At 38.6% G+C, this 21,980-nt stretch overlaps 1 protein-coding gene across 21 annotated transcripts in view; it reads right to left on the bottom strand.

Annotated features, from left to right (window-relative positions):
* Positions 1-21,980, bottom strand: part of Liprin-gamma (liprin protein kazrin) — a 142,087-nt gene that overhangs the window by 79,271 nt on the left and 40,836 nt on the right. The window contains exon 1 of one of the 21 annotated variants that reach the window (XM_076534506.1): positions 9,631-9,763. The exons of 19 other annotated variants lie outside the window; for them this stretch is intronic. Coding sequence is in view for 1 of the 2 variants with exons in the window: in XM_076534507.1 (XP_076390622.1) it covers positions 9,631-9,691 (61 nt within the window). In the remaining variant the exon portion in view is untranslated. Of the gene's footprint in view, positions 1-9,630; positions 9,764-21,980 lie in introns of those variants that run through there. One more of the 21 variants, XM_076534507.1, reaches the window with a different exon arrangement.

The following is a 21,980-nucleotide window of genomic DNA, read 5'->3' as shown; positions in this document are numbered from 1 at the left end:
TGATCAATTTTGAAGTTCATGAAATCTGATATAATTTCATGACAGAAAAGTATCACCAAAGTACACTTATGATACATCAAATTAAAGCTTGAAGTCTGCACAAAAAGACTACGTAAGTGTTTCCTGAAGATTCCTCACATAAAATAACTAACTACCATTTATAGACACATAAATAATTTATCAGTCGAAACGAATCTTCTACAATGAATCTTGCCTATAAGAAACCTATAAGAATTACCTAGAAGAAACCTATAAGAATTAAATGGAAAGTAGATTAACGTAAAATATGAAACATTAAAGAGAGCCACTGGCACCAGTATCGATTTCCAAGTGTAAATAAGTGAAACGAGGAAGCAGCGGAAAGCATTCCAATAACAAGAGGCGTAAGATAAACTCGACGCAACGAGAAGACGTTTTCGCGACGTTTATCAGTTCGTACCTGGAGACAAGATAAAACGAGCTGAAGAAGAGAAAAAGACGAGAGAGAAGGACAGAGTCGAAGGAAGAAACTCGCCGGTGAACATTCCAGGCGCCTTCTTTCTAGTACGCCAAGCTCATCCAGAACACGAGCGTTCCCACGCTGTTGCCTTCCACTGCAGTCTCGTTCCGTTTCGTTCCTTCCAATCTAGTATTCCACTTCCGCTCGTTCCTCAGTAATTATTCATTGAAACACGACTGCCGATGCGGAAACACAATTTAAAAGCGCGACACTTTCCTCTTCGGAGCCGCTCGAAAGGGGAGCGGATTAGCTTGTAAATCGTTTAGCCGACGAATCGAGATATCGCACATCGCGACGGACTGTTTTATTCATCTGTTGTCCGTATATTGCAATTTTCTTCCGGGGAAAATTATTTGTTCGGAAGCTGATGAGGATAAATTTTTTTGGAGTGTTGTTGCAATTAAGGAATGTGGGAAATGTAGTGTCATTTTATTTCTTTAATTTTCTTCAATTTTCATATTTCAGAATTTTCAGTTTTCTTCAATTTTCATATTTCAGAATTTTCAATTTTCTTCAATTTTCAATTTTTTCAATTTCAAATTTCTTCAACATCCACTACCTTTGAGTCCTAACTCAACCTCCAACTAAACCTCTGTCAATCATACAAATTACAAATTTTTCCAATAAAATTCTCAAGATCTTAAAATGGTACTTGTAACTTGTTTCACAGATAAGCCTCAAAATCCATAAATCTGGAACACTAACCAGAAGCCAAGACTATCCTCCTCCTGCTAGATCTTTATCTTAAAAAACGCCATCAAGATAGTAATTTTTGAATGGAATTAACGACGAAGAGATAGCGAACATTACCTCAGTATACACCTAATATTTCGTGCGTTACAGCAGACAGTTTCCATAAAACAGGCAATAAACGGCAGTAGTAAAAGTGTTCTTCTGTAAACCCATAAAACGAGCATAATGATAGAGACACTTAGCAACAGCTCGTCTATAAAATCTCCTGAGATAGCGATCGCTTTCAGACATCCGTAAAATAATCGATTTTTTCCCCCAGACAAAAAGATTGCGGTCCTACAATCAGAGTGTTGTTTCCAATGTCTCAATTAAGTCGAATCACGTTTCGATTACCGCGTCTGAATTATAGGTTAAAGTGCCTTTCTCTGCGTAAACAATAATTAAACTTTCCGAGTGAAAATTGCGAGTGGAGAGGACATAAAAAAAATCGATCGTAATACATTTATCAGTAGCGGTACATTTATAATTCTTAAGAGTCTGCGGCTCGAAACTCGGTCAACGAGAAATACAACGAACCATCTTCCTTCACCTACACGTGTTTCCTCGCGTTTTCACCGTTCTGTCCTCTCGTGATTCCGTTTCTTTCAATTCTTCCCTCGACCTTTTCATACGTTCCACGCTTTCGTTAACCCTTTGAGGACGAAGCACTTCCGCGTTCAACACCGGTCTATACGCAGAATGCTCTTTCAAATTTTTTAATAACTATGCTCTGCTTTTTAGATGCGCTTAAACTGGAGAAATTATTTCGAATCACGAGTGACACCGTTTCGTCAAGTATCTCGAAATTCTAGTTATGACGAGGTTGGAGAAAAGAGACACGTAAATGCTTTGTCAATGTTTTGAGCACAAAATGGCCGACCAATGGTTATAAATGACAATGATAGATTTTCAAGCTCGTGAAGTCTGATATTAATTCATGACAGAAAAGTATCACCAAATAATACTTATGATACATCAAATTAAAGCTTATGATGTATTTAAAAAGGCTATGTAAAAGCTTCGTTAAGATTCCTAATATGAAATCGCTGGCTGTTCGTTAAAATGATGCCAAGTCATAATAGACTCTAAATGTATCCACATTGTGTATAATTAATAATTGTTCATTTTATATAAAAGATGTGGATGGTGCATTCATACAGTCTTTTTCGCTGAAGTTCAAGCTTTAAATTGATGTATCACAAGTGTCATTTTGAAATACTTTTCTGTCATGAAATTTCGAAGACATACATCAAAATTGGTGTGCCTTAAAATTGCCACCCAAAACCCCTCAAATCCACACTCCACCTGAAATTCTCCCGCCACCTAAAAAAGTAGAAAATAGTCTACCTCTCGCAATAAAATTCCGTGTAACACGAAAAGTGACATCGGTTTTGAAAAGAGTGTAATAAAACCGTGAATCAGAATGGAGCAGCATTCGAGAAGCGCAATTTTTCTGACCGTCTGCATGAAATTCGTTTTCGTGTCACACGATGCAGATAGTAATCCCGTAGTGACGGCGGAGTAATTTGCAAGCAGCTGAAATTACCGAGTAGCCAGCATGAAAAATCAGGGGATTTCGCAGCGGATATCGCTGCAGAGAGGGAATATTAAATGAAAAATGTCCTCCGCGCAGCGTTAACTCGCTTCCGTTCGTGCATCCACTTGTGGCCCCATTCAAACGGCTACATCGCAGCCGGAGAATCGAGTAGGTTACGGTGCTATCGCTTTGCAGTGAATTTCTCGCTGAACAAACCGAGGGAGAACGCGAATCGTGCCACTCGGGTACATCGAGGATACCGATGGAAGGGGAGGAAAGAATAAATTGCATCGAATCCGACGGTGACACGCTCTGTCAAACTTCCCACGTCTCTCTTTTCTTTGCTTTGAATTTTTTTTCGATCGTCTAGTTGGAGAACGGGGCTCGGGAACTTTGGTACTGTCAATAACTGCGGTGGGAAGATTATGTCGCTTGAAACGCGATTTGAATCTGCATTGATTTGAAAGGAACGAGGTTCTTTAGATGGAAATTCATGACAGAAAAGTAGCGGGGAATGAGGCTTGTGATACGTCAATTTAAAGCTTGAACTGTAATAAAAAGACGTGTATAAGTGCACCTTCGGAATTCTCAATAGAAAATGACTGATCATGAATTATGTCAGGCAACGTCTAACTATAGGACGAATACAGTTTGACTCAAGTTTGATATATGTCTTCGAAATTTCATGACAGAAAAGTATTTCAGAATGACACTTGTGATACATCGATTTAAAGCTTGAACTGTAATAAAAAGACGTATATAAGTGCACCTTCGGAATTCTCAATAGAAAATGACTGATCATGAATTATGTCAGGTAGCGTCTAACTATAGGACGAATACAGTTTGACTCAAGTTTGATGTACGTCTTCGAAATTTCATGACAGAAAAGTATTTCCAAATTGCACTTATAATACATCAATTTAAAGCTTGAACCTTAATAAAAGGGCCTATGTAAGTGCACCTTCGGGATTCGCAATAGAAAATGACTAATCATCAATTATGTCAGTCAGTGTCCAACTAAAGAAGAAATACAGTTTGACTCAAGTTTGATGTATGTCTTCGAAACTTCATGACAGAAAAGTATTTCCAAATTGCACTTATAATACATCGATTTAAAGCTTGAACCTTAATAAAAAGGCCTATGTAAGTGCCCCTTCGATATTCTCACTACAATTAAAATGATATTAAATAACTCATTAATTAGAATAGCTACACGAAAGTTTCGAGCCGTACAAGTTAAATCATAACTTTCGTTTGGCATCGTATGTTGCCAGCACCGCGATCAAATTGCATAGATCAACAAGATGGAAGTTTTAATGAGTCTGTTTGTGTAATGAGCAATAATTTCTCGGACTTCGAGCTCGAAACGTTCGCGAATTAATTTTCAATCGTAACGAGTGGATTCGAACTTCCCTCGTCGAATTACACTAATTTACGTAGCCACTAAACGTTATATTTTAATGAACGTATATCTCTAACTGGTTCATCCTGTAATATATCGTCAGGCAATATAGTTAACTGGTTTTCAATATCCGAGGAATGCGTTCGAATATTTTAGAGTGAAAAAGGTGCTTGACGGGAAACCGGATTTCTGAGGTGGACGGTTTTAGAACCTCCATTAGGACATTTTTGTTTGCTTTGAGGTGTAAAGCTGGATGGGCAAGTGGGAGGCACTCGCGTGGGCATACCACTTGTTGGCGTGGAGCTTTTTTATTCTTTACTTACAAATTTAGAGGATGGAGGTTTTAAGTTCTTTGGGTTATCAAGTTTATTAGCGGATAAACTTTAACAACTTTTTTCCCACACAAATTTCTACGACTCAATAATTCCACATTTCTAAATTTGTAAATCACAAAACCTCCATCATACCTCAAAATCTTTACAATCCTAAAACAGCCAAATAATTTTACCTCCATTCATAAATTGAACATTGAAAGAAAGCGTCTACGCAACACTCGAATGGTGCCTAATGGAATAAAATGACACGGTCGAGCAAATCGTAATTGATATATAATAGAAACTTTAATTGGGCAAAGTAGTGTTTGATGAAAATTAGTTCTGTACCGATGCGCAATCTTCCGGAGCGAATCGACCATTCAATCTTTCCCTTTTTCTTCTTCCTTCTTGTACGCTGCGGTTGCAGCTGTTCCGAGAAGAAGATTTCTACCTTGAAGTGGACCGTGAATAATAGAGTTTCACCGGCGAGCCTGTTTTATGCTACAACGTTCAAATATACCAGCTCGTAACCGAATACTCGAGCCACCTTCGACGAGATACCCGATCGATATCCTGCACTTTTGCTTTGGAAAAATTACAGGGAGAGTGCGAATTAACGAAACGCCATTTGAAAAGAGATGTACGATATTAGTTGTTGTGGAAACGTTAGATGTTTTTCTGTATTTTATCAAGCTTCTTTGGTATAAATGCACAGGATTTCTTGAGAAGATTCAATTGACCCATTTTATTCAATTAGAGTGTTAGCTTGAGAGGAGTACAAAAGCAAACCTCTTTCTTCACGATTTATTTGCTGGGTGTGTCAGTCAGAACTGATCACAGCTACAGTATTAAACCAGAGAAAGAAAGTTGAAATGTTACGTTTCGTATTCAGCGACTGACCACGCAAGTTATAATTGCACAAACTCCAAATCGAAGCACGTTCAAAATTCGAGTAAGACTCCTCACGGTTGACGCACGAGTGCGTCACGTGTGGGACATCCTAAGGCAAGATGCGAACGATGAACAATCTCGATATCGAACGAAATACAAGTTAAAGCGAGGTATCTACCGATGTCGACCCACGAGTTGGCGCTAGAAGAGGCTGACCCAGGTGTTTGGAAGAGCCACGGCTCCAACTGGTCAGAATAGAAAAATGGACGCCTGGACTCGCGCGAATTTTCGCCGGTAGAACAATTGGCTCTCGCGCGAGCGCACACCGATTAGGCCAAAAACAATGAGAGTCGGCAAACGTCTCGAGAGCGAGAGTGCTACTTGCGTTCGGCAGTTATCGTCGTTATTATTATTTGCCTGTATGTAACGCTGGAAGTGTTCGCGGTGATAGGCTTCTTTTACTTTGGGTCACGCGCCAACTCGTGGGTTGACTGTCCACGTTTTCCTATATTTTATTAACACTGAACTACCAGAGCAATTAACCGTTTTACAAGTTTTATTTTCGAGTAAGATTTAAATTCGAGGGAGGTGCGTCACGGTTGAAGTATAAGTGCGTCGCGGTTGAAGTAAAGGTGCGTTAAGATTGAACTAAAGGTGCGTCGTGACTGAACTGAAGGTGCGTCACGACTGAACTAAAGACGCATTATGACTGAACTGAAGGTGCGTCACGAATGATCTGAAGGTGCGTCAAGATTGGACTAAAGATGCATCACGATTGAATTAAAGGCGCGTCATGACTGGGCTGAAGGTGCGTCACAGTTGAACTAAAGATGCGTCACGATTGAAGTAATGTACATTGCGATTGAAGTAAGAATGCGTCATGGTTGAAATAAAAGTGCGTCACAATTAAACTAAAGATGCTTCATGACTGAACTAAAGGTGCGTCAAGATTGAACTAAAGGTGTGTCATGACTGAGTTAAAGGTACATCATGAATGAGTTAAAGTTGCGTCATGGTTGAAATAAAAGTGCGTCATAATTAAACTAAAGATGCGTCATGACTGAACTAAAGGTGCGTCAAGATTGAACTAAAGGTGTGTCATGACTGAGTTAAAGGTACATCATGAATGAGTTAAAGGTGCGTCATGACTAAACTAAAAGTGCGTCATGATTGAACTAAAGATGCGTCACGACTGAAGTAAAAGTGCATCACTTAAATTTTCATACAACAATCACCTTCCTAACTAAAAAGTTTCATAAACTCTTTCGACATTAATATTAATATATTGTCTCACGCTAGACACCTTTGTGTATCTTGTAACATTTTCGCAATATCTTTTCGCGAAATATATTATTGTTGAACAAATCATTTCAGCTAAAGAACGAGATTGCAAACAAGTTTGCACTCCGCCAATATTTGCATCCGGCAAATACGAGTCTCTGTTTTTCCGATAGCTTGACAAGATAAGGCAACGATACATCTGCCATGTAAATTTCATACAATATCGTTGAATTTCTTTCGAGACGTTATTTGTTTTATGACACGGAAATCGATAATTGTATTCCATCAATTCACAAAAGAAATTTCTTATGACAGCAAGAAAATTTCACGGTATTTACTCGCGTATGAAATCGAAGAAATTCAGAGATGTTAAATTTGCTTTTGTCGGGGTAATTACACTTTCTTCGAATATACTTGATAGGAACAATTACAGGTTGAGATTTTCACGAAATCGCTTTCTCAAACGAAATGGAAACTCGTTTTCTAATTTTTATTAAGATACACTTTCCTTCAAGCATAATGAAAATTCACTCTGAAGTTTCTGTAAATCAGTGAATAGTGCAGTGATAATTTTTAGTTAATCTTGTAATGGGATTTGAAAAACTTTCACATCATGAAAATTCCTTTAATAGTTTTAATGGAAAATTTTTTAAATTAATCAAAACAGCTCTTGCACTTCATTTTCTCTGACACAGAAAAATAAATACACTTCTAGAGAAGCTTAAAAATTTTATAAATTCTTCGACAAGACAATGAAGAGTTGTTATATATTTTTATAGTACAAACTAGTATAAACTGATACAAACAGCTTCCTTTTAAAAATACCTACAAGATTCTGTTTCTATTAATATCTCGACATTTCAGACTACAAACTCATAATTTATTATTTTTATCTACCGAAAGAAATGTTCTCTACATTCTATTTCTGTCTAATATCTCGGAGACACTCTACAACTGAATCATCATAATTTAATTGAAAGAACTGCTCAGCAGATTCTATTTCCACCTAACATCTCACACATTTTAAACCACTGAAAAATAATTTTTAATTCAAAGAAATTTTCAGTAGACTCTGTCTTTAACTACCATGTGAATGACATTTTATAAAATTTGAATGACATTTTATAAAATGTGAATGACACTTTATAATTTTATAAACATAATTTGATTCAAAGAAACTCTTAATAAATTGTATTTTTGTATATTATCTGGGAGACATTTGAAACCATTGAAAATTAAAAATTTAATTAAAAGAAATTTTCTGTAGACTCTGTTTTTATTTAACATCTGAATGACAATTTTATAAAACCACAAAATTAATAAATTAATTGAAAGCACCTCTTAGTCAACTCCATCTTTATCTAACATCTGAATGACAATTTTACAAAACAAAAAATTCATAAATTTGTTAAAAGCACCACTCCATAGACTCCATCTCTATCTAACATTTGAATAACAATTTTACAAAACCAAAAATTCATACAATAATTGAAAAACACTCTCGATAGACTCATTTTCGATCCAACATCCAAATGACAATTTCACAAAACAAAAAATTCATAAATTTGTTAAAAGCACCACTCCATAGACTCCATCTCTATCTAACATTTGAATAACAATTTTACAAAACCAAAAATTCATACAATAATTGAAAAACACTCTCGATAGACTCATTTTCGATCCAACATCCAAATGACAATTTCACAAAACAAAAAATTCATAAATTTGTTAAAAGCACCTCTCCATAGACTCCATCTCTATCTAACACTCGACTTACAATTTTACAAAACCAAAAATTCATAAATTCTTCGAAACAACCTTTCAGTAGCCTCCATCTCTATCTAACACCTTCATAACATTTCACGAAACCAAAAATTCATAAATTACTCGAAACAGCCTCTCAGTAGCCTCCATCTCTATCTAACACCTTCATAACATTTCACAAAACCAAAAATTCATAAATTACTCGAACCAGCCTCTCAGTAGACTCCATCTCTAACACCTTCATAACATTTCACAAAACCAAAAATTCATAAATTACTCAAAACAGCCTCTCAGTAGACTCCATCTCTAACACCTTCATAACATTTCGCAAAACCAAAAATTCATAAATTACTCGAAACAGCCTCTCAGTAGCCTCCATCTCTATCTAACACCTTCATAACATTTCACAAAACCAAAAATTCATAAATTACTCGAAACAGCCTCTCAGTAGATTCCATCTCTAACACCTTCATAACATTTCACAAAACCAAAAATTCATAAATTTGTTAAAAGCACCTCTCCATAGCCTCCATCTCTATCTAACACTCGACTTACAATTTTACAAAACCAAAAATTCATAAATTCTTCGAAACAACCTTTCAGTAGCCTCCATCTCTATCTAACACCTTCATAACATTTCACAAAACCAAAAATTCACAAATTACTCGAACCAGCCTCTCAGTAGACTCCATCTCTATCTAACACCTTCATAACATTTCGCAAAACCAAAAATTCATAAATTACTCGAAACAGCCTTTCAGTAGCCTCCATCTCTAAAACCTTCATAACATTTCACGAAACCAAAAATTCATAAATTACTCGAAACAACCTTTTAGACTCAATCCTAAACACCTCAAATCACTATAAGAACTATAAAACCAAAATCTCACAACTCAAAAGAACTGCCCATCAAATCCACAATGTATCGCAATTCCCAAAGAGAAATTCCAAAAACGAATAATTTTCCAAATAACCCAAAACCCAATCATCCACCATACCGTAGTATCCGTCGCATCCGAAAATAAATCTCACAACTCAAAAGAACTGCCCATCAAATCCACAATGTATCGCAATTCCCAAAGAGAAATTCCAAAAACGAATAATTTCCCAAATAACCCAATCATCCACCATACCGTAGTATCCGTCGCATCCGAAAATATTAAAAAAAGAGACATCGTGTATTTAAAGGTACGACGGAAGTATACACTACCCGAGGTTAGAACACTGCCGTTATCCACAAGTACACGGTGGAACGTAGACCGAACAGCCATCCGCGATGAAACGAGTTTAAAAGGAGCGGTCGAGCAACTCGAACACCGGTTCGCAGTGAACTGAGGATGGAAAGGACGTTGCCGAGCCGAACGGGCCCCACTTTTCTGGTGGGGATGGTCCCCTCGTTCCAGAAGCCCTCGAGGTATACGGCTGGGTCGTTTCTGGTCTCTCCGGTGACTCCGATGCTAACGAACGACTTCGACGAGTTATTGGCCTTTATGTTGATAATAATAGTCGAACAACAAATGGTTTATTCGGTTAACCCCCTCCCGCGTTATTTATTTATCATTTACTTATCAGTCAGGATTCGAGACTATAACATTAACTGTGCGCTCGTCTTGTAGGCACCGAATTCTTCAATGGGTTTCTTCGCCGTTTAATTTTTCCTTTATAAATATAATTATAGCTCTGATATACTCTACGCGTGTATTTTATTTCACATAACTCGTGAACAATAATAAATGAAAAATGTATTTGTCACGTACTCCACACTGTTGCAATATATTTTATTAAGACCTTTTTGATTTATTTTGTGAATAACGGAGATGATGGGTAACAGAAATTAAGGAGAGTGCAAAGGGTTAACAATTGAAGTTGGGGTTACTCGGATTCGAGTAATTACGGCATCGTTTACGGTACTGAATTGTAGCGAGTAGTTTGAATAGGTCGATGATTTAGAGGGATTCGATTGCAGGTAATTTTTCGATCGGCGGAAAATGAATGAGTTATTGTGCGTCGTAACGAGTTCCGCGGGACTCCCTAGGGAAATAACGACGCGGAGAGCGGTGTTTGTTGCGATATCGTGCGTGCACGAGTAAATTATCGCTTTCACGTTTCAACGAAAAATTCGGAATATTGCAGTTACGGTGTTTAGAAATCTAGGGACTTTTCAATTTTAGGATTTGAGAATCTGGGGTTTCAGAATTTTAGAATATGGGAATCTAGGGATTTTAGAATCTCAGAATTTGGGGATTTCAGAATTTTAGAATATGGGAATCTAGGGATTTTAGAATCTCAGAATTTGGGGATCTAGGGATTTTAGAATCTCAGAATTTGGGGATTTCAGACTTTTAGAATATGGGAATCTAGGGATTTTAGAATCTCAGAATTTGGGGATCTAGGGATTTTAGAATCTCAAAATTTGGGGATTCTGGGGATTTTAGAATCTCAAAATTTTAGGGATCTAGGGACTTTAGAATCTCAGAATTTGGAGATCTAGGGATATTAGAATCTCCCAATTTTAGGGATCTAGGAATTTTAGAATCTCAGAATTTGGGGATTCTGGGGATTTTAGAATCTCAAAATTTGGGGATCTAGGGATTTTAGAATCTCAAAATTTTTGGGATCTAGGGACTTCAGAATCTCAGAATTTTAGGGAACTAGGGATATTAGAATCTCAGCCTTTGCGAATCTAGGAATTTTAGAATCTCAGAATATGGCAATCTAGGGATTTTATAATTTTTTAATTTGAGAAGTTGGGAATTTTAGAATTTTAGAATGTGAGAATCTAGAGATTTTAGAATCCCACAATTTGGTGGTCTAGGGATTTTAGAACCTCAGAATATGGCAATCTAGGGATTTTATAATTTTAAAATTTGAGAATCTAGTTATTTTATAATAATAGAATACAAGAATCTAGGGATTTTATAATAATAGAATATGAGAATCTAGGGATTTTATAATAATAGAATATGAGAATCTAGGGATTTTAGAATCTAAGAATATAAGAATCTAGGGACATTAGAAACCTAAAATTTCTTAGTGGATTTTAGAATTCCAGAATTTCAGCACTTTCCAACTATATAATTTCAGAATTAAAAAATAGTGCACTAAAAAAATTTGGAAGTTGAATATTCAGTCTTGGTAGCATCCTCTAACTATATCGCCATATTCGTGTAAGGCCTAAAATGGCCACAAGACCTTCACCCAAATTCCCCCGATCCCCTCACTTGTATCGTAATATTTGATTAACGAAGTCCAGCGTGCAATTTGTCCGAGTCGAAAGCGTGTTTAATATAAAAGTCGCAATGAATCCTCGTGGATTTTAATTAAACCGAGAGTCGTCTCTTCGAGGCGCAGATGTTTAAAACGTCGTAGCCAAGGCGAATATCTGGTGAAAGAGAAGTTGGAAAAGAAAAAAAAAGAAAAAGAAAAAGGGGTAACATCTCCGAACACCAAACACCTGAGCCGAGACCGGTTCATGCACGATATCCAACTACCTGACGCCAAACAATACATTATTGTGGGTGAACACACCCGTGTCAACTTGCATTGAGGCAGTGTACACAACGCGGAACATTTCATTCGTACTCGGTATATGCAACTTTTTGCACTGTTAACGTAACGACGATACGTCGGATCGAATGACACCATTGTCTCGATCGTTCCTCGCGTCGTCCATTATGCTTTCGTGCATCCTAACTCCTCTTATTGCGATGCCAACTCTTTTATTTAACGCGACCTCTTTATTTTAGATCACGCTTCTGGGGATCCGGAGCGATTTTAACGCTGAAATGAATTAAGCGACGTATCTTTTCTGCTGTTGGTTCGATAGAAATATAACGCCGGCTAGAATGAGTTCCCTTAGATCTCGGTTAGATCGCTCTTGCGGATAATAATATTGCTCTTTTCTTTCGCTATCGCGTGAGAGTGCGTGTACAATGCTGTGGGAACTCCGCGATTTTTATGTGGACAATGAATTATTATTCTTTTTACGGTAAATCTGTTCGCTCGTTAATTATAATAGAGTAGATGGGTATCTGTTAACAAATTGTTGCATTGTTGCTTCGTTTCTAATTTATGCTGCTTCTTATTGTAACGCGATTAATCGAGTAAAGGGATATGCACTTACCGACTGCAGAAACTTAGGTAGTTATTGAGTTGAAGGAAAAGGTACATACCTGAAAGCAGACACAAAATTTTTGTTAATTCTTTGTTCTGATATACTTCTTCATATTGGTTTATTTGTGTTATTACAATATAGTACTATGAATTTTATAGTACTATGAATAAATTTAGAGTATAAAATCCCTACATTCCTAGATCCCTAGATCCCTGAATCCTTCAATCACTATATTACTAGATCCCTATATCCAAATATCCTTGGTCCACAATATCCTTAGATTCAAATTTCCCTAGATCCCAAATTTCCTAGATCCCAAATTTGCTTAGATCACAAATTTCCCTAGATTCCAAATTTCGCTAGATCCCAAATCTCCCTAGATCCCAAATCTCCCTAGATTCCAGATTTCCTTAGATTCCAAATTTCCCTAGATTCCAGATCTCCTTAGACCCCAAATTTCTCTACATCCCAAATTTCCCTAGATTCCAGATCTCCTTAGATCCCAAATTTCCCCAGATCCCAAATATCCCTAGATCCAGAATTCTTCTAGATTCCAAGCTTCTCTATATTCCAAATTTCCCTAGATCCCAAATTTCCCTACATTCCAGATCTCCTTAGATTCCAAATTTCCCTAGATCCCAATTTCCCTAGATTCCAGATCTCCTTATATCCCAAATTTCCCCAGATTCCAAATTTCCCTAGATCCAGAATTCTTCTAGATTCCAAGCTTCTCTATATTCCAAATTTCTCTAGATCCCAAATTTCCCTACATTCCAGATCTCCTTAGATTCCAAATTTCCCTAAATCCCAATTTCCCTAGATTCCAGATCTCCTTAAATTCCAAATTCCCCTAGATCCCAATTTCCCTCGATCCAGAATTCTTCTAGATTCCAAGCTTCTCTATATTCCAAATTTCCCTAGATTCCAGATCTCCTTAGATTCCAAATTTCTCTAGATCCAGAATTCCTCTAGATTCCAAGCTTCTCTATATTCCAAATTTCCCTAGATCCCAAATCTCCCTAGATTCCAGATCTCCTTAGATTCCAAATTTCCCTAAATCCCAATTTCCCTAGATTCAAGATCTCCTTAGATCCCAAATTTCCCCAGATCCCAAATTTCCCTAGATCCAGAATTCTGCTAGATTCCAAGCTTCTTTATGTTCCAAATTTCCCTCGATCCCAAATTTCTTTGGACCCCAAATTTCCTCAGATCGCAAATTTCCTTAGATTCTTAAATCTCCACATTCCTAGGTTTCTAAATCTCCAAATTTCTAGATCCCTAGATCCCCAAATTTCTAGATCCCTAGATCCCCAAATCTCTATAACCTTCATAACCCTCTCTACATATCCCCTAGATCTCTATACCCTCAACATCCACTGCAGGTCTCGTGATCCCTATATCCTCTGAGTCCCTATATTCCTTCTAGCCTTATATCTCCTACAACCCTACGTTCCCTATATCCCTAAATATCTCCCAATCCCCTATATATCTCCCGAATCCCTACATTCCGTAAATCCTTATATCTACCAGATCCCCACGCTGTATACGGAGATTCTACCATTCTACCTTTGCAGAATGTACCTCCATACATTCCTACATTTCGTAAACGCGCCGATAGCAATACCCAGGTGCCCCGCGAAACTCGGACACGAAGATGTAACCAGAAACTAGACGAGTACGTCGGCAAAGAGATCGCGTATCGCTCAGACGGTGTCCGTGCCCGATTCGTGGCACAACTAATTCCCAGGCGAGTACGATTCAGGTTATCGGCCGAGCAGGACACTCTCGGCTAATTCCGAGGCCGAGTTCCCCGGAGCCTTATATCGAGCAGGAAGGCGCGCTGCCAGACGGCTTGCTCGATGCTTTTCCAATAAGCCCGACGAAAATTCGCTGAGAAAAATTCGAAGGAAACGCGGAGTGAAGAGAAGAAGGGATGAAAACGATTTCGGCTTGAATAATGCACGACGCGTGTATCCTTTAGCCAAACTCTTCGGGCACATTCGACAACCGACGGAATCGGCTTTCGCGAATTCCTTATAGGAATTGTCTGACTGTCGTTCAGCTGTCGGAAGTAGGTCTTAATGAAATTTTTCATGAGCTACGCTTACACCTCACGCTTAGTTCTCGTGGAAGGTTGTTGGAGATGTTGGGAAGAGACTGAGGTAATTATTGGAGAATTGAAGTCAGGGATACCCTGGGGAAATCGTGGTCCCTGTATTTCCTGGGTTACTGTATTGAAGTTACATAGATTTGGGTGAAATTCATAGATTCATAGGTCTATACTATAACATGTCTATCAGCATGTATAAAAATGTAATCACTGTGAAAATATATGTCTGCTTGGTTCATATTGAAGTGTACGATGCACAAGGGTTAGCAGTATTTTCATAATGAACCAGACATTTTCATAATAAACGTCCCGGTATTTTCGCAAGAAACCACAGACTTTAACAACAAACGTAAAATCACAAAGAAAGTGAAATTTCAGCAATGAGCTCTAAAATAGAAAGTCCCTCCAAAGAAAGCGTATAAAAGATAAGACATTGTTTAAACAAAATCTCGATGGAAATAACGCGGTTTGATTCGCGATTCGCGTCGTGGTGTTCGCGGTGCATACACGAAGTATCGTGTTATCTCGGAAACCGCGTGGGTGTGGATCGCGAGTGCGTCAAACGTGTCAGGTCTCGTTAAACAGCGCGGCGTATTCATAGGTGGTGAAGTTCTCTCGGTTATATTGCCTCGCAAATACGATATCGTCCTCCTCGACACGCTCTGTACCGTCGAACGTCGTCTTCTGGTTTTTACTACGGAACGACAGCTGCTCCTCGGAACTTTGTAGCGTTCGCTGCGAACACGAGGGGTCCGGCTTGTTCTCTCTTCGCTCGGTTAACAAGCCCATCTGGAGATCGCGTTCCTCCGCGATAAAGATCCTTCTGGTCCTTGCGAACGCCTGATATTCTTTTAACAGCTGGAATGTTTTCTAGGAAAGATACTAACTGTGCTTCGTTCGCTGATCGTACTCCGTTCGCTATTAAACTGATCGACTATTTCACCGGTTATTTTAATCCACAAAATGTGGAGCTGTTTATTTCGAACTTTACGCCTTTTTACAACTTTCTGAACTTTACTGGTGCTTCTCTTTAGAGTGAAGAATAATTGTAACACCTTTGCCTACAATTTTATGGACATATGCGTCAGCTAGCTAAGTATAACTGCTGCAATGTGAGGATGACTGAAGAAGATTAAAATGTTAAGTGCATTATGCATTCAGAAATACTTGATTGTGCAGATAAACAGAATTGAAACTGGAATTGCAATGAAAATACGAGGCTGACTTATTACCTAAAGTTAACTGTATTGTGCGTTATGAGTGCGTCAAGGGTGCGACACCAGTGCGTCACGGGTACGTCATAGCTATGTCACGAGTGCGTCAAGGGTGCGTCACGAGTGCGTCAATGATGTGTCAAGGGTGCGTCGCGAGAATTATTGGTGCGTCATGGGTGCGTCGCAAGAATTATTGGTGCGTCAAGGGTGCGTCGCAAGAATTGGTGCGTCGCGGGAATTATAAGTGCGTCAAGGGTGCGTCGCAAATATTACAAGTGCGTCGTGGGTGCGTCACGACAATTATAAGTGCGTCGAGTTTGCGTCACGAAATTTATCAGTGCGTCAATGGAGCGTCACGGGAATTATAAGTGCGTCGATGGTGCGTCACAGGAATTATAAGTGCGTCGATGGTGCGTCACAGGAATTATAAGTGCGTCAAGGGTGCATCGCGAGAATTATAAGTGCGTCGAGGGTGCGTCACGAGAACTATCAGTGCGTCAAGGGTGCGTCACGATTGCTATCGGTGCGTCAAGGATGCGTCATGAGAACTATCAGTGCGTCAAGGGTGCGTCATGAGAACTATCAGTGCGTCGAGGGTGCGTCGCGAGAACTATCAGTGCGTCGAGGGTGCGTCATGAGAACTATCAGTGCGTCAAGGGTGCGTCACGAGGTCATGTGTGCCTCGTAAGTGCGTCGTGGGTGCGTCACGAGTGTAACAAGTGCGTCGTGGGTGCGTCACGAGTGTATCAAGAGTGCGTCATGGGTGTGTCGCCCGTGCATCAAAAGTGCGTCAACAGTGCGTCAAAAGTGCGTCAACAGTGCGTCAAAAGTGCGTCAACAGTGCGTCAACAGTGCGTCAACAGTGCGTCAACAGTGCGTCAACAGTGCGTCAACAGTGCGTCAACAGTGCGTCACAATAAAATAATTCCACTACCTTTCCAAGAACTTAAAAACTCGAGAACAGGAAAATTTGTGTCCACAAAAATTTAAATAGCGAAACCCCGAAAAGCGAAGAAGGAAGAATATATGAAAGCCAGGATTTAAATAACCGTAGCTCGATCGAATTCCCGCGGAGTTCCCGTGAAATTAATTCGCTATTATCGTAACAACGACCCGAACGATGGATCGATACCAGCGTATACATACGCGTACCGAATTTACAACGTTTCCTCGAAAGAACCAGTTACATTGTCCCGTGTAATTTGTAGGCACATAAATACGAATGCACTTAAATTTACAAAGCCATCGCATCGGCTACGTTGGACGGTGTGTTCCTCTTTTATATCGATATTTACTGTCCTACTAAATGTTTCTCGTAAACTTAACTGCCCCTTGTCTCTCGTGCCGGGTGGACATTAAGGATGAAGGACGCTCGAATTAACCCGAATTTCAAGTAAAAATTATTATGTGTATTTTGTCACTTATTTACGACTTTTAGTGAAAGAATAATGTGTTTGGAGAGTTGAGACATTCGCCTTGTTTGATAAATTTGAACCGCTTTCTGTATTTTGTAAATTAAGTCGGTAGGTAAAAGGTCCGCCATTTTGACGTGTTCCAGAGTTAGCAGAGTTTTGAAGGTTCGTAAATCGGGAAAGGAGCAGAAGGCAGCAGGGAAATTATTTGTGCGCTCGGAAACGCCTCGAAAAGGTCCAGGTGAACCTACGGAACACCACCTGCTGCCCTCAGGGCCAACTGCGAGCCCGATACGTGGGTCCCTTGTTCAAGATTCGTGAAAAACTGCCCCGAAACCCTCCTCGCTTCGAGGAACACCTGCGCGCCGAAAATGACTTAACAAATATCACGTGTCCGAATATTTTTCGCCGTTCGAGCAAACTTTCGCTAGAAAAAAAATTCCAAATCTGTCCGAATATTTCTCGCTGAAACTTTTGTTCCACCGGAATTATATCCCGATAAGAAACCGGGGAAGCGTGGAGAGAAACGGGAATAACGAAGTGCTTGTGTCGTTTTGTTCGATTCTCGGGAGAATTCAAAATAATTGTCGAAAGAAAAATCGGATCCGGAGACGGAGGTTTCTAATTGAAAGCTTTTCTGCGGAAACGAACGTTTCTCGGATTTAACGACGAATTTAATTGTTCACTTGTCAATCAATTTACCCCGGAGACGGGGACAGAATAGAATCTTCGTAATGGAGATAACGATCGTCTTTTCGCTGATATCAAAATAACTTTCTGTTTAGATCGTGAACGATTTTTTTGTTATTATTCGATTTTAATGGCTTCGGGAATTTTTCAAATGTGCCAGGAATTATTGTGGATTATTCGGATTTTAATGTTTAGGGGATGTGAGAGATTGGAGCTTCAGAAAATGGGGATGTGAGTTTTGGGGTTTTAGGAATTGGAGATGTGAGGATTTAGGAATGTGAGAATTTGGGAATGTGAGAATTTGGGGATGTGAGAATTTGGGGATGTGAGAATTTGGGGATGTGAGAATTTAGGGATATGAGAATTTGGGGATGTGAGAATTTAGGGATATGAGAATTTGGGGATGTGAGAATTTGGGAATGTGAGAATTTGGGGATGTGAGAATTTAGGGATATGAGAATTTGGGGATGTGAGAATTTGGGGATGTGAGAATTTAGGGATATGAGAATTTAGGGATGTGAGAATTTGGGGATGTGAGAATTTGGGGATGTGAGAATTTGGAGATGTGACTATTTGGAGACGTAACAATTTTGGGATATGTTGAGACTAAAAATTTGGGGATTTCAGGAATTCCAAATTGTCACACCCCTAAACACTCACATCTCCAATTTCTAAAACCCCAAAACTCCCATCCCTAACTTCTAAAACCCCAAAACTCCCATCCCTAACTTCCATTCCCACTTCTCTATTTTCCACCAAACATCCCTCTTAATTTCATTAATAAAATATTCCATCACAACATTCCTTAAATATTTGACACAGTATCCTCGTTCCATATTCCTGTTTCAGATGTTTTTCTCGCCAGATAATGGTTGTTGGAAGGCAGCTCTGTAAGGAGGTTAAACGAGTCTTAGGGAAATTTCAGGAAAGCACGATTTCACCCCCTGAATCCCCTGTTCACATGACCCACCCTCGTCGCACTTAGTCATTCTCCCCTAACCTCGTTTCCATTCGTCCTGCCGGAGGTACAGCACGCTCCAAAGGGTGTCCCTTAACCGAATACGCTGCTGTAATGCATCTAGAGAAAATACGATATCCTGGATTTCCCTGTTTCTCCGTTCTCCTTTCTTATTGAACTGCTTGAGAATTATGGCGAATTTCGTCAGTTGGCGGATATTACTGAGTGACACGGATGTTTGTGGAAGGAGGATAGTTATGGAAAACATACGAGTAACGTGGTCTACATATGAGTAACGTAGTCGTCCACATATGAGTAACATGGTCATCTACATATGAGTAACGTGGTCCACATACGAGTAACGTGGACATTCATATATCATTCATATATTAGCAACGTGATCCACATATGAGTAAGGTGGTCTACATGTGAGTAACGAGGTCTACATATAAGTAATGTAGTCGTACACATATGAATAACATGGTCATCTACATATGAGTAACGTGGTCCACATACGAGTAACGTGGACATTCATATATCATTCATATATTAGCAACGTGATCCACATATGAGTAAGGTGGTCTACATGTGAGTAACGAGGTCTACATATAAGTAATGTAGTCGTACACATATGAATAACATGGTCATCTACATATGAGTAACATGGTCATCTACATATGAGTAACGTTGTCTATATACGAGTACAGTATAGTAGTAGCAAGAAGATAGTATTAAGAGAAGGATAGTACCATGAGGATAGTGGCACTAGAAGGTTAGGTTAAGTTAGGTTAGTATGACAATTGGGTAATATGAGAATTTAGAGATATGAGAATTTGGGGATGTGACTATTTGAAAACGTAATAATTTTGAAATGTGAGAATTTGGGAATATGACAATTCGCAATTCCGAATTTAGAAATCTAAGAATTAGAAAATTGTTAAACCTACCGAATCCAAAACTAGTAAAATTGAATGCATAAATTCATATAATTAACCCAAGAACTCCAAGCCATAAATCTATATAAATTCAAGACTTAAAAATTTGAAAGTTCAAAAACTTGCACTACAAAAGAACCTACAGCCTAAAAAAAATGCAGTTTCCTTTCCCAGCTAATTTCTCCAATTCACAAAAGAGAAATCACAACGGAGGAAGAGTAATTTTTTCGTTCGAACGTCGTTCGCAATCGTGCCGCAATCACGGTCGAATTTCCGGGCGCGACTACTTTTCTGAGCTGACATTCGTTGAAGCATGTTTTCGAGCCACCCTATATTCGATGGTGAGGGTGGTCGGAAAATCGAGGGTTGAACAGGGTGACTAACTGCACGAGCATGAGGAGGGTGGCTAAGAGTACTTGCTGCGAATACCAAGTGTCTCCAATACAGGGTGTCCCTGTGAAATATTCCGAGCACAAAGTACCAGCATTGTCGGGGCTCTTTGTCCATTCGTACTTTAGCGGATTTGACTTTTATGTTGGAGTTATTTTTTAAAATTTAGTTTTTATTACATGTATGAGTGACGTGATTTACATATGAATAGTATGGTACATGTATGAGTAACATGGTTTACATATGAATAATATGATACATGTATGAGTAAAGTGGTGCACATATGAGTAATATAGACATTCATATATCAGTAACATGATCCATATATGAGTAAAGTGGTTGACATATAAGTAACGTGGTCTACATATGAGTAACATAGTCATCCACATATGAGTAACATGGTCATCTACATATGAGTAACGTTGTCTACATACGAGTAACGTAGACATTCATATATTAGCAACGTGATCCACATATAAGTAAAGTGGTTCACACATGAGTAACATGATCATGCACATATGAGTAACATGTTCATCCACATATGAGTAACATGTTCATCCACATATGAGTAGCAGTATCATCCACATATGAGTAACAGTATCATCCATATACGAGTAACATGTTCATCCACATATGAGTAACAGTATCATCCACATATCAGTAACATGTTCATCCACATATGAGTAACATGTTCATCCACATATGAGAAACATATTCACCCATATATGAGTAACAGTATCATCCACATATGAGTAACATGTTCATCCACATATGAGTAACAGTATCATCCACATATGAGTAACATGTTCATCCACATATGAGTAACAGTATCATCCACATATGAGTAACATGTTCATCCACATATGAGTAACATGTTCATCCACATATGAGAAACATATTCACCCATATATGAGTAACAGTATCATCCACATATGAGTAACATGTTCATCCACATATGAGTAACAGTATCACCCACACATGAGTAACATGTTCATCCACATATGAGTAACAATATCACCCACACATGAGTAACATGTTCATTCACATATGAGTGACATGTTCATCCACATATGAGTAACATACTCATCCACATATGAATAACATGCTACTCAAACTATCAATCAAATATGTATTCAATGTACATTCAAATATTAATTAATCTACAAATATCTCTTAAACAACATACCATAAAAAATTAAACAACCTAAATATTCCAAAAATAATAGTCCTATCATAAAATATAAATTTAAGCTTCAAGTATGACAAAATGTAAGTTCCTAAAAAATAATATTATTTTGAGTTTGAGTTTCCTTAATAACAGTGTCAGCGATTGAATAGTCGACATTTATTTCCCGGTAGCTGGTCTACGTCCAACAATATGCTCCTCCAGTATGATCCATCAGGGACGTATGTATCAACGGTGTTGAATGGAGCCACGTAACACTCAACACGTGACGAACACACGACCCTTTACACCCTTCGTGCTCTTCCCTTCTGTTCCCCGATTCCCTCGTTTCTCTCTTTGCCTACGAACTTAGCTTCCTTTAGAGTTCCGGATACCTTTCTGCTATTCTATTACCGTTGTTAAGCCGTGTTTGCTTAGCCACTGCCATATGAGACTTTAATAACTTTCTGGAGCAGAATAGAGGAACTGGCAATTTATTTAATGATTATAGGATGTTTTCTTTTCTTGGGACTTAGGGGTTGCTTTATTTTATAGGGGACTCTGACAATTTC

This window comes from Megachile rotundata, chromosome 8, assembly GCF_050947335.1.
Source record: "Megachile rotundata isolate GNS110a chromosome 8, iyMegRotu1, whole genome shotgun sequence".
Lineage (NCBI taxonomy): Eukaryota > Metazoa > Arthropoda > Insecta > Hymenoptera > Megachilidae > Megachile > Megachile rotundata.
The sequence above is the reverse complement of the archived record's forward strand: the minus strand, read 5'-3'. Positions and strand labels throughout refer to the sequence as shown.